Raw genomic sequence first — 13,139 nt, 5'->3', positions numbered from 1 at the left:
GCAATTTTTAACATGATACAACAATTACATGAAATTAGCAGATCAATGTTGACAATATCCTAATTTTTTAACTTTACCTCATAATATATGTGAACCAAATTGAACACGACATGACACCATTTGAGTATGTTAACCCAGGCTCTCCCATTGGTGAAAAGGGAAAGAAGAAAGAAACGAAAAATACAGACCCCGCCCCGCCATACTGATCAACCTAGACAGTTTATCAAGCATGAAGATAACACTTGAGCAAATTAGAGGAAACGAAAGAAAAAGAAAACAAAGGAGGATACAGAAAATTCCTGAAAAGGAAGTCGAGGCCTTGTTAATCTCATGCTTCTGCTCACCGCACAAAACCGGAATTCCCAAGGTCAAACAAGGGATATCATTGACCTTCGATTGTCATCTAAACCAGACATGTGAAGTGAAAACAATAATTACACTTCCTAGGCTACTTTTTTTCAAAACATGGGAGGGTCTTTGTATCTCTTGAAAATATCTTCAATGTCAGCCACCACTTCCGGTGGCAAAGGCCTCTCTGTCAACAGAAAAGCATCAATGTCTTCCTTCAGTTGGTTCACAGAAGTTGCACCAACGATTGTACTTGTCACAAATGAACGGTCCCGTGCAAACCCAAGTGCAAGCTGAACCGGAGTTAGCCCGTGCTTCTTGGCTGTCTCGATATACTTTATTGTTGCTTCCTGAAAACAGAAAAAGTAACATAAGGCAGAAAATCAACAAGCTGTAATGGAAATTATCCTCATCAATCTATATCCAGAACATAAAGTAACTCATCAAGCAAGGCAAACCAACTATTTCCAAAACATCCAGTGTACAAACTATATTTCATGCTGCTGTCCGGCCATGGTTTTTAATATATCCAATGACAAGTTGGAAGCAATCAACCTACTTGTGGGTGGTGCTAAGTTCAAAGGCCTTCTAATTAGGAGTCCTAGCCTTTAATTGCAAACAAGGGCACTTGTATCAATAATGGGATTAAATTAAATTTGAAATTTTCTTCTAATGAAAGTGTAAACAGTCAGCAAGTGCTTTATTCAAATCCCCATTATGAGCAGTTCATATTTTTATTAGATAATAAATATCGTGCATGTTTGGTGTTTATTTGAATTTAGTCTACATGATCTATTATCTATATGACATGTTGAATATTAACATACCCTGGCAATAGATTTGTTATATCTTTCCATGTAGCCAGGGAAAAGGTTCAGCCTCCCTTTTTTAGCAGCTTCGGAATTGATATCTATGTACTTTCCAGTAAGAGATCCACCACCCAGTGGAGAATAAGCCAGTAAGCCAATGTTGTAATTTTTCGGGTGGCAAACTTCAACAAGATCAACTGCAAATAATCAAGTAATAGAATTTCAAACTCAATGAAGTTAAGAGAATGGCATACAAAAAACAGGGAGGGAAAAGGTAAACATGGCATCATGTAAACATCTCTATCCAATGCACACAACAAAGGTGTCGATCAGTAAAAGCAACGGGTTGGATGCACAGCCCAACCATGTCGACATCCCAATACATGAGAAGATATAGGTCAAGTGAGGTAGGTATAACTTAGCTTAGCACTCAAACAAGTAAAACACTGTAATTTCAACAAGTTCAGCAAAGATTGGTTAAAGACAGTCAAACAAACTGACAGAAAGGAAACAACTAATGAACCATATTGTATTATTTAAATGTGTCTCAAAGGACTAAGATTGCAAATTCGTAATCAAAGAAAATGGAGGCATTTACTTTACCATTTTAGGTATATTATACTTAGTTCAAACATATTTTGATGTATTAACTAGCCTATTCACATCATGGAGTTGATATAACTATCTAAAGAGAAATATCAACGGCAAGTTTTATGTCTAGCTGACTAATATTAAGGTAAAAGATTTTATAGAAAATTAGTTAAATACCCATTTCTTGACATAGTTCTATAAAGAAACCCTATACCATTCAATACATATAAACATACCCAAAATAAACCCAAAAATTGACAACTGTCGATTTCTTAAACTCAACAACTATGTTGGATTACTGTTTTGCCCTTTTCCTTTGTCTATTAATCAACTCAATCTTCATCAACACACATCTCAAACTTTCTTCTTCTTCTTCAACAATCAAGCTCTGCTTCTGGCTTTTCTCCTAGTCCAATTCCCATTTAATCTTCATCATCTCCACCACAGTCCTCGCCGACTTCATCACCACAACCCGTTGCCGATTCACCTTCGCCCAAAACTCTATCTCCGATTTCCCTTCCTCCATCTCCGTTGGACGCTCCAATGAATGGACCATCCTTCTTCATCTCCGACGCCACCGCAATCATCTCCGTCTCAATCTCCGTCGGCCGACAACACACCTCTAGTTCCTTCTCCAGCGTCGTCGAATCTGAGCCACGTCAACCACAACAACCTCAACGCAGACGGAGTAGAGACCTTTGTTCAAATCAACAGGTATTTTAACTTTTCCTTATAGCAATTTTTGTTTTATTGTGCAAAGGGAATTGTTTTAGTTAATAGATTTGTTTGCAGTTCCAAAAAAGCCGATATGCCAAACTGGAGAAGTTTCGATGTGGGGAGAAGGGTTATGGGCTCAGGTTGCTTGATGATATATTTAAAGGGCAATCTCTAAGAGATTATGCAAAAGCCTTAAAAAGGGGTTCAATTTATGTGTTTGCTTAGCATATGACTGAATTGAGGTTTTGGCAATGGTGATATGGTGATTCAATTTGATTCTTCTTTCTTTGGAGCGCCGACGATGCTACAGTTGGTGGTAGTCAAAATTTTGGGATGAGTTCTTGGCATAAAATACTTAATTAGTCAATATGAGTCATTGATGTATTGCTTTTTCTATTTTAGAATGATATAATATTTGGAATTAGTGATTTAGAATTCATTATGCTTGTTTTTCTCATTGTTGTTGACTTGTTTGGCTCTATCTGTGTATGCTATCTAATGTTTGGTTACTGAGAAAATTGATAATTATTGTTCTTGGATTTAGATTCTCAGTGATCTAGGTTCTTTGTGATTTTAATGTGTAAAACACTATTTAGTGTTAACTTGGTTTTGATGTTTGGTACTGTTTGGATTCTTTATCGTACTATTATGCAAATGAAATGACGTAGTTGTTAACTTCCAGTAAGTGGTATGAACAGTTGTTATACTGTTCATACTCTGCAACTGAGATGATTTCTATGACATAGTATTAACAATGCACTTCTATGACAGAATATTAGCAGTGTACTTCTATGACATAGTATTAACAGATTTTCAGTAACAAAGCATGCTCTATATTTGCTCTATATATAGCTATGCACTTGAAGTTTATGATATGCATAATGTAATTTTTACTAGGAAGATAGTGTTATGACATAGTATTAACAGTGTATTTTCTTTTTTCTTTTTCTTGTAGAGGTATTTCGTTTTGCCTTTGCGATTGTTTCTGGTGAAACTGTGAACAATTGGAGGTGGTTTCTGCAAAAAATATCGGATGTCTTACTGGGCTCTTTTTTGGGTTTTTTGAGTTTTTTTGTATGAAATGATATTAACAATGCACTTCTATGACATGGTATTAACAATGTACTTCTATAACATGTATTATCAATGTACTTCTATGATATGGTATTAACAATATACTTCAGGTTTGCTGGGCTTGTTTTGTGCTTTTTTTTGAGTTTTTTGTGTTGAGCTTATTTTAAGTTAATCAATGGCAGTCATGTAATTTATAGGAACTTCAACACCCATTTCTTATGTAGTAAATGGATTTTGGATGTGTTTCTAAAGTGCATTTCATGTGGGGTTTTTTTTTATAATTACACCCCCTATTTTGGGTATATTAGTGAAGCTCCCAAGATTTTATATGCTCATATAGCATCAGAATATGACTTACTTTCAAAACGAGTTCTAACTAGCAGACTGTAACTGTTTTGGATACTGACGATCTTTGGTAGTCCTTCAACTTTAGCTGCATGTACAAATTCCATCACTCCGTATGAAGTTTCAATGGAAACACCAATGTAGCGTACCTATGCCATTCAAAAGGAATCTATATCATGTAAGTTAAAGATGCTTAGAGACATCAAGCAGTTACACAGAGCATGCAACACTCCAATTTTTAGTAACATTCATGAATCATCTCAGGAGTTACGCTTTCAAGATTCACTCTTTTTCTAGGTATGAGTGTACCAACTCATAAATCCCCAGTATGTTCCATCTACATTGATGCAGACACAACTAGGAATTTACAAAGACAAACTCAAGAGAACTATGATGCTATGTTTGAATTCACATTATAACAAGTCTTGAAAATATTATTAGTTTTTACATAACTTCCACCTCTGATGCAGGTGCTTTACAGTTGAACCCGAATGTCAAAACTTTCATTGGTTTGAATAGTTGTTACCTTTCCTTCATCAATGAGTTCTTGAAAAGCCTTCAGCTGCTCCCCGAATGGCACACTTGGTCTCCATTTGGAAAAATCATAAGAATACGCACCAAATATTGGCGCATAGCGATCTGGCCTGGATTAAACAAAATACTTTAGTTTCCGGATATCACCACCTTAAACTAGTTAACATCCAGATTCTTTTTCTGAAAAGTAAAGAGCAAACATCTTCACTAGTCATTCCAACATATCATGAGACAAATTGGAAGCCTTCAAATTCAAAAAGAAGTAACAGTGCTGGTTTATTGCTTAGTTTGCCTTTACCCCTGCTTTTAAGTGATTCTAAGAATGGAAATCTGAATCAATATGGAAGGGTTCCAGACCAAATGAATGGAGAAATATACATTTTTTGTTACTCACTTATTATTATCATTATTTCTTGCACTCCCAACCTACGTTAATTAATGATTTTCCAAAGTGAAATAATTATTTCAGCTTAGTTTCTTCAATGGAAATGGAAGTTACTTGTAAATTTAATACATAAAAATTGACAAACTTGTCCAATGATCTGTTATGTGTTCATATGAATGTAACATGACCAATTTCCATTTAGAGTCTTAAAAGTTTTCGAACAGAATGCTTGGTTTGATTGCTCGATTAGGAGAGGGCAAAACAAAAATGGAACAGCATGAAATACCAATGGACTCGAGTTTGCCTCATAGAAAAGATCTTCAGTTCATAGATACAAGCAAAATGTAGAGTTAAAAGACGCTTGAAATGTCTAATAAAAAACAGACTAAAAAGTTGGCCCAGTCCTAAGTTCATTTGATGAGTTGTGTGATACCACAAGTGGGTCATGAAAACAAGAACAATTTTGCAGTTAGAGTGTGAGTCCATGTAAAGTTCGAGTTAAATATCAGAAAGGGTACATAGTGAGTGATACTACAAAAATCACAAACCAGGTGACAATGTAGCATGTAAGTTTGTATAATGTGTGAAGTTTGATCAATAAACTTACCAATGAATTTGTATCAAATCAATGTAATCTGTGCCAAGGCGCTTAAGGCTTTTCTCTACACTTTCCTTAATGTTTGCAGCATCCACCCGCAAGACCGTGGCATTGTCACGCAGATAACTTGCCATCTCCGAATACCCAGCTATTTTTGTTGCCAAAATAACCTATTTACACAGCATAGTAATGAGTTAAAATGATGATCCTTGCCTTGTTATCACTGTGAACCAGGACAGCACATTCAGACATCATTCAACCAAATCAATGGTCCTAATTCAATGTGACAACATAACCATCAAGTACCTTATCACGGGGTTGAGACTTGAGCCAGCTGCTGATAAAACGATCAGTGCTTCCCTGTGTTTCCTTCTTCATTGGAAATGGGTGCTGCAACAAACAAAAAAGATTTAAACATTAATCAAAACCCAAACGAAACAAATTTAAAATGAGGCCAACAAAATTCAAGCAATCTACAAGCACTTACGGTTTCTGCAGTGTCCAAAGCGTTAATCCCATTTTCGAATGCGTAGCTGAGAATCTCATGAGCTTCTTTCTCTGTGTTTTGCTCGCCGAATGTCATGGTTCCCAGAGTGATTTCGCTAATTACAAGGTCTGAGTCTCCGAGCTTCTTGTACTGCAACGACGTCTTCTGGTCGAGCTTGGCATTGATGGCTGCTTTCACAGAGCTCCGCCTACAGAAGCTTCTTCTGGTTCCGGTTCTGGAAGATGACCACGGTGCTGCTGTTGCTGCGTGGTTGCAGAAAAAGGCGGTGGGGCAAGAGGCCATGGTGACCGATAAGGCTTTCTTGCTCCGCTGCTCAGGTCTTGTCGAATTCCAACCGTTTCAAAAATCAATGGAGCTCTGTGACACACACTGTGATACACGTGTGTTAAGGAGAGAGGAAGTGCTTGGGTACGTGGACCGGACATCCATAATTGGGTCAACCAGACTTCAATAATATCATAATTGGCTGGTGTACGTGGACCGGACACCAGCCATTCTTTCATTAGCTTAAGTTGATTATGTCACTGATTTCGTCACAAGTTTCTATCCTGAAACTTCTATTGACAAATATTTCCTTCTTTTTTTCTTTTTTTTTTTCTTTTTTATCCTTTTTGTTTGTGTGTGTGTGTGTGATTGTTCAAGGATGAAGTTTATTAATATTATGTATTGTAGTTCAATTATTTAAACAACTTGACTACCTGCATGGTTTGGTATATGCAGCATTTTATATAAAAGGTTTTGATGTTATTAGTAAATGAACCACTCATTATATAGTATTTTATTTTGTGAAGTTTTCGACGTGTAATTTTACATTTTTGAACACCCACTTCTATTGGGTAACTAATTTTTATGACTCTAAATACATGATTAGTCTATAATTAGGGTGATAAGAGAAAACACACCAGCTATACACCATGATTTCAGTGCTTGAGATAAGCAAGATCAAATTTGGTGTGAGAGGTTGAGATCACACCAAAAGAACTCTTTTTAAGTGGACCATTTTATGCATACGAAAAAGTAGAACTTGGTCTAAAATCTGCTTGGGATATGGGTTGCAGTGATGTTGTACTGGAATTTGACTCAGCCGTTGCAGTGCATCTTCTCAATAAAGCTGTGAATGCCCTCCACCCTCTTGCTACATTGTTATGGGGCTGCCAAGACTACATCAAAAAATGTTGGGGCTGCTCTATTTATCATGTCTATCGTGAATGCAATATGGTGGCCGATAGACTTGCTAACTTGGGCTCTTGCCTTGATTTGGGTCTCTGTACCTTTCATGTGCTTCCCAACAGTATTAGGTCCTCTGTTGTTGATGACCTACGTGGTCTCTGTAGGCCTCGGACTGTAGTTTAGTGTTTTCTTTTGGACATGGCCCCGTCTTTTCATCAAAAAAGAAAAAAAAAAAGAAAAAGCAGAGCTTAAAGCAATCAGGTCGAGATCACACTAAGGATTTGTGTGAAGGGTTGTGTTACACTGACCTGGAAAGCAAATAAGAAGAAAAATGGCCACTCTCTTTCTACTTTGAAACGTTTCAAGTTATTTTTTTACAAGTTAGAAAAGCAAGTGCTGTGCCGTACATACATGGTTGCCCAAAGCCCTGGATTTGATGGAGCTAAAAGAGAAAAGGCAAGTATAAGGCACCGCCTTTACCTGGTTGGAAAAGTGACTTATGAATTGGGTTTAGAATTAAGTATCTGTTGGGTTTTGAAAGAAGGCATACTGGCATCTGATAAAATTGAAACAAATTAATTCTAGCATATGGAATTTATTAAACAAATTGAAACAAATTGAAACAAATGAAGCGTGTGCCTATAGAATTTATTAAACAATTGTAATTAAGACGAGAGATTCGAACATAGCACTTCAGGAGCAAAGGTAAAATACTCTTAATACACACCTTAACCATATTACATATATCACATTTATTCTCTAGTTTTAGAAACTAGTACAATATGGGCAGACGAGCATCTATGGCTAAGTCTTCCCAGAAGTCTTAAAATTTCTCCTCCCGTGAAAATAAGCAACCGCTTTGTCTCGAGGAGGTAAGTTGTCCTTGATCACAGGGTGGCTAAGAATTTTGTTGATCCATGAAATGGTTGCAGGAAATTTTGAAGGGTCCAAAACCTGCCTGGAGCCTACTTCCTCCCAAATAGGCAGCCAGTAAGAGATCCATCCCATTGCAATGTCCAAATACCCAATGCTTTCCCCTCCTAAAATCTTCTTTCCCATGAGGTCTCCTTCTATGTGTTCCAAGGCCTCAATAGTTGATTTCAAAGCCTTTTCTTGTTGCTCTCCTGTGGAGCATATTAAAGCTGTAAATCCAGCATCCAGAACCTAACAAGAAATTAAAAGTCAGTCAATATATGAAATCATATCACAAAAGATATGTTTGTAAAATATTCACCAATAATCATATCTCTTACTTAGTATAACATTGGTGAAAGCAAAATTAGATTTGAGTGGCCGGTAGCTCCGTGCAACATTTGAGAAACTATAAGCTTGTACTCCTTTTTAATTTCTTTTAGTACAAGCGATTGGAGGATGGAGGTTACACAAATATTCATTGGGTGCCTAGGGGATTGCGAACCTCTCTCCACATGTTTTCCCACTCAAGTTTTTAACCCAGTAGTAATAGTAAGTAGATGTATGGTAAGGAAAAATGCTATCCACAACGATCGTGTATAGTAGTATCCACATCCATCAACCGTTCAAAGTCGTTTATATGCACGTGAGTGACTAATGCAACAAAACTCGCCTTAATTAAGATGATTTTGATGCATTTACTAGATAAAATTGAAACAAATTAATTCTAGCATATGGCTCACTTTCTCTTCCGTGAAGTTAGCCCAAAAGCGTGATATGGCTCTTGCATAAGGATCTTGAGGCAACAATGGGTTTTGCTTCCATGTCTCATCAATATATTCAAGAATAGTGAATGACTCAGAGACCACTTCGTTGCCATGAACCAAAACTGGAACTTTTTTGCGAACTGGATTGAGTTGCAGAAGAAGAGGGCTTTTGTTGAAGATATCTTCTTCTACATACTCATAATCAATGCCCTTCAGCTTCAGAGCCCACTCCACTCTACGGGAAAATGGACTGAAAACATACCCTAAAAGCTTAACCTTATCTGTTGCCATGACAATTTTCCTAGTACTTAATTAGATCATCTTTCTTTGTTTGTTGCTTGCTCTTGTCGTATTTATAGTGTTTTTCTCTCACAATGCGTTGGGAAACAGACGCCATATTTGACTGAAAGGGGCAGGCACACCAGCCATTCCTTCATTATCTTAAGTTGATTACGTCACTGATTTCGTCACAAGTTTCTCGCAATAATGAAAGGATTCCATCCTGAAACTTCTATTGACAAATATTTCCCATATATTTTTTTGTTTTTTGTTTTTTTGTGATCGTTCCAAGGATGAAGCTTATTATGTATTGTAGTTCAATTATTTTAACAACTTAACTACCTGCATAGTTTGGTATATGCGACATTTTATATAAAAGGTTTTGATGTTATTAGTAAATGAACCCCATATAGTATTTTATTTTGTGAAATTTCTGACGTGTAATTTTACATTTTTAAAAAATTTTATGACTCTAAGTGTCCGTTTGACATTGCTTATTTGGGGTGATAAGTGATTTTTAAAAAAAATTTGAGAAGCCCAACATATTTGGTAAACGGTGAGAAAATCATTTATTGTTAAAAATTGTTGTGAGAGAAAACTATAAGGGAAATCAGCTAATAATGTGCTTTCATTTTCTGATTATGCAGGAATCAGTTTCGAAGAGGCGTTGAGTTTAATGATTATGTGGCAATCATTTTCTAATTATGCGTAAAATCAATACCAACAACACTTTTAACAAAAATTTTACCAAACGCCAAACTGTTTTATCTCACAGCCGATTTCTCTCACAGCAAATCTGACAGCGATTATTTTCACAGCACAACAATGCCAAACTTAAATACATGATTAGCCTATAATTAGGGTGATAAGAGAAAACACACCAGCGATACACCATGATTTCAGTGCTTGAGATAAGCAAGATCAAATTTGGTGTGAGAGGTCGAGATCATACCAGAAGAACTCTGTTTAAGTGGACCATTTTATGCATACGAAAAAGTAGGACTTGGTTTCTAAAATCTGTTTGGGATATGGGCTGCAGTGATGTTGTGCTGGAATCTGACTCAGTCGTTGTAGTGCATCTTCTCAATAAAGATGTGGATGCCCTCCACCCTCTTGCTACATTGTTATGGGGCTGCTAGGACTACATCAAAAAATGTTGGGGCTGCTCTATTTATCATGTCTATCGTGAATGCAATATGGTGGCTGATAGACTTGCTAACTTGGGCTCTTGTCTTGATTTGGGTCTCTGTACCTTTCATGAGCGGGGATGGGGGTGGTATTGTCATACCCAGTCCCTACCCGACCCGTTGTCATCCCTGCCTGCGTGATCTCTGTAGGCCTCGGACTGTAGTTTAGTATTTTCTTTTGAGCATAACCCCGCCTTTTCTTTTGGGCATGACCCCGCCTTTTCACCCAAAAAAAAGAAAAAGAAAAAGTAGAACTTAAAGCAATCAGGTCGAGATCACACTAAGGATTTGTGCGAAGGGTTGTGTTACACTGACCTGGAAAGCAAATCAGAAGGAAAATGGCCACTCTCTTTCTACTTTGAAACGTTTCAAGTTATTTTTTTACAAGTTAGAAAAGCAAGTGTCTTGCTGTACATACATAGTTGCCCAAAGCCCTGGATTTGATGGAGCTAAAAGAGAAAAGGCAAGTATAAGGCACCGCCTTTACCTGGTTGGAAAAGTGACTTATGTATTGGGTTTAGAATTAAGAATCTGTTGGGTTTTGAAAGAAGGCATCATCTGATTAAATTTATGATAAATCATACAAATGGTGAGGGGACAATATTCTTCAAATTTAAGGACCCCAAAGCCTTCCTCCTATATTCTTCTTGGTAAACTTCCATTTAACAATTAAGAAGAAACCAATGCATCCTCGTCATCCAAGATCGAAGCAAATCATTCTGGCCCCTCCTCAATCCAAACCAAATTTTGAGAGTACGAAAGAGCAAAACGAGCTAATTCGTGCGCGGTACGATTTCTTGATCTAAGATCAATACTGACAAATTCTGAAGTCAAAATTTCCCATATAAAAAGGGACCTCATGCATAAGAATACCATCAGTACAGACCTTTTTGTCACCCTCATCAAGATTTAGATCACACTAATTCACCTAAAATTTTACTGGGTTCTGACCAAAATGTGAATTCGAATCTGCATGTATGACTAAATGTTGTATTTTTCTATAACCTTATAAGGAGAGAGAATATGTGTACTTCTTGTACTCAACTACTCATATACTGCAACTAGTTGGTGATCAGAAAAAGAAGAGCTGTAGAAAATTGTCATATCATGCAGTTTCTACAGCCCCCAACAAAAACAAACACAAGGTGACACATACTGGAAACCCCATCATTACAACCCAAAATAATTAAATGAGTGCTTTACAGTACAGAACTAACATATAATAAATACACTTTGGCTGGTCTTCGTCTCTCACCAAACTTAGGACCCAAGCTTGCTCCAAGCTGGGGCCTCCAAGCTTTGCCGAAAGTGAAGACCACTTTTGCTAAGCAAACACCTAATAATTGAATTTTTATTACTGCTTTGCCATTGGCATCCCACAAGCTGAATCTTTCTTATTGGCTGGCTGCTGTGACTAGAATGGCATTTCCAGCAATTTTCTCAAAAACCAAGAACATTTAGCAAACCAGAATACAAGAGTAAGGTATCAAAGCTTCTTCCTTAAGTGCCATCATCACGGCCTCATAGCCTGTCATTTGCAACCAAGTCCTTGCTTAGAGAGGAAACAATGATCTCGTCACGACCTGATGCTTCTATGTCACGCCGGGTGCTGGCAAAGAAGCTTGGCTGCGCCAAGAAGGCGTGGAAGAGCTTCACCAACAAGCTACAATCAAAACTCCACAAGCTCAACATCCCCAAAGCTGTCGAAACAACCACCAGACACCTCCGTGCCTTGCGGAGCAAGTTCCATTTCCTCATCCCATCCAAACTCCGAGCTCTCACCAAAGCTTCCTCTACCTTTCCTAGAGACCAGTTTTACAACCATCACTATGAGGCCTTTGAATCCCACATGGGCTATGCACTAGGTAGATCTAGCTACCAGTACCACAACAAGGTTGTTCATAATAAGAATTCTGCAGCCATACACATAGATGAGCTCTTTGCAGAGCCTGCCACCGTCTATGAGGACACAAAGAAGAACCAGCATTCAGGTGAGCAGGCAGAAACAAGCAAAGGAAAACAAGTGGTCGAGGATAACGGTGATGGGAAGGCTGTAGCAAGAGATAAAAAGAGTTTGTATAGCGTTGAAGATGCATGGCAGGCAGTGGTTGCTAAGTCACCGCGGCTGCGAGTGGTGGATGAGAGGGCAGAGGAGTTCATTACCAAGTTTAGGCAAGACATGAAACTTCAGAAGGAGAAGTCCCTTCTTGAGTTCCAAGAGATGTTGGCTCGGAGTACCTAAATTGATTATATATTGATTATGATTTATTATTAGATTTGTTAGTTTCATTTTTTTTCCAATACAAAAGTTGGAAGTGATACAAGAAGCTTTCAGGTTTGTGAGTTTTTGGCTGTGGCTTTCAGGTGAAGTGATTGGCGCAGTGATTCCTGCTGCAGATAGTGTGAAGATGTGTAGAAAACTTTTGGTTCTTTTCCTTTTAATCTGTCTTTCTTTTTATTTTTTTGGTTTTACACATACATGGATTGCTCGTGTTGATTGGTGTGTTGATCGAAAACATGAATAAAAGATTTTCGTTTGAGTATTTTAAAGAGTGCACAGGCGCATAATGAATTACTTGATTATTTCTTGGCAAGTCAATTATTGAAGGACATTAATGGTGGAATGTGTCACATCGGTTGTAAGTCCTTTTTATTTATTTTACACAAGTGATGGTATAACTACTCTAATCTACGGAAAATGGATATTGAACTGGACTCTAATCTACGGAAAATGGATATTGAACTGGACTGTAAGGAGATGGACATTTTCCTCGACTGTAAGGAGATGGACATTTTCCTCGACTGTAAGAAGATGGACACACTGCTCTAAACCCAAGTCTGCACATTGATTGTAATAATATCAAAATCATTCATTAGTTATTTACTTGCTTTGGATAAAGTTCCCATGATTTTTA

General features: G+C 37.5%; 3 protein-coding genes across 3 annotated transcripts; 1 reads left to right on the top strand and 2 right to left on the bottom strand.

Moving 5' to 3' along the window:
• Nucleotides 1-359: 359 nt before the first annotated feature.
• On the bottom strand, nt 360-6,242 carry LOC117615506 (protein tas-like; the record flags this gene model as incomplete). The annotated part of the gene is made up of 7 exons (XM_034344600.1): nt 360-698; nt 1,176-1,354; nt 3,898-4,033; nt 4,411-4,528; nt 5,411-5,571; nt 5,708-5,791; nt 5,889-6,242. Coding segments are annotated over 7 exons (1,272 nt in total), but the record flags the coding sequence as incomplete, so codon positions are not given.
• Nucleotides 6,243-7,696: 1,454 nt separating this feature from the next.
• LOC117618719 (probable glutathione S-transferase) lies at nt 7,697-9,103 on the bottom strand. The gene is made up of 2 exons (XM_034348465.1): nt 8,735-9,103; nt 7,697-8,243 (listed from the first exon to the last, which is right to left on the bottom strand). The coding sequence occupies exons 1-2, from the start codon at nt 9,047-9,049 to the stop codon at nt 7,884-7,886; spliced, it is 675 nt and encodes a 224-aa protein (XP_034204356.1). The 5' UTR covers nt 9,050-9,103; the 3' UTR covers nt 7,697-7,883.
• Nucleotides 9,104-11,586: 2,483 nt separating this feature from the next.
• LOC117614387 lies at nt 11,587-12,774 on the top strand. The gene has a single exon (XM_034343188.1). The coding sequence runs from the start codon at nt 11,792-11,794 to the stop codon at nt 12,464-12,466; it is 675 nt and encodes a 224-aa protein (XP_034199079.1). The 5' UTR covers nt 11,587-11,791; the 3' UTR covers nt 12,467-12,774.
• The last annotated feature ends 365 nt before the right edge of the window (nt 12,775-13,139 follow it).

This window comes from Prunus dulcis, chromosome 1 (genome assembly GCF_902201215.1).
Source record: "Prunus dulcis chromosome 1, ALMONDv2, whole genome shotgun sequence".
Lineage (NCBI taxonomy): Eukaryota > Viridiplantae > Streptophyta > Magnoliopsida > Rosales > Rosaceae > Prunus > Prunus dulcis.
This window is presented reverse-complemented; position numbering and strand designations above follow the sequence as displayed.

Bases quoted from the DNA above. Each gene is read 5' to 3' on its own strand.
- LOC117618719 (XM_034348465.1), bottom strand. From the start codon at position 9,049: ATGGCAACAGATAAGGTTAAGCTTTTAGGGTATGTTTTCAGTCCATTT. The intron at 8,244-8,734 runs GTGAGCCATATG...ATTTCTTGTTAG, and splicing joins CTAACTTCACGGAAGAGAAA to GTTCTGGATGCTGGATTTAC.
- LOC117614387 (XM_034343188.1), top strand. From the start codon at position 11,792: ATGATCTCGTCACGACCTGATGCTTCTATGTCACGCCGGGTGCTGGCA.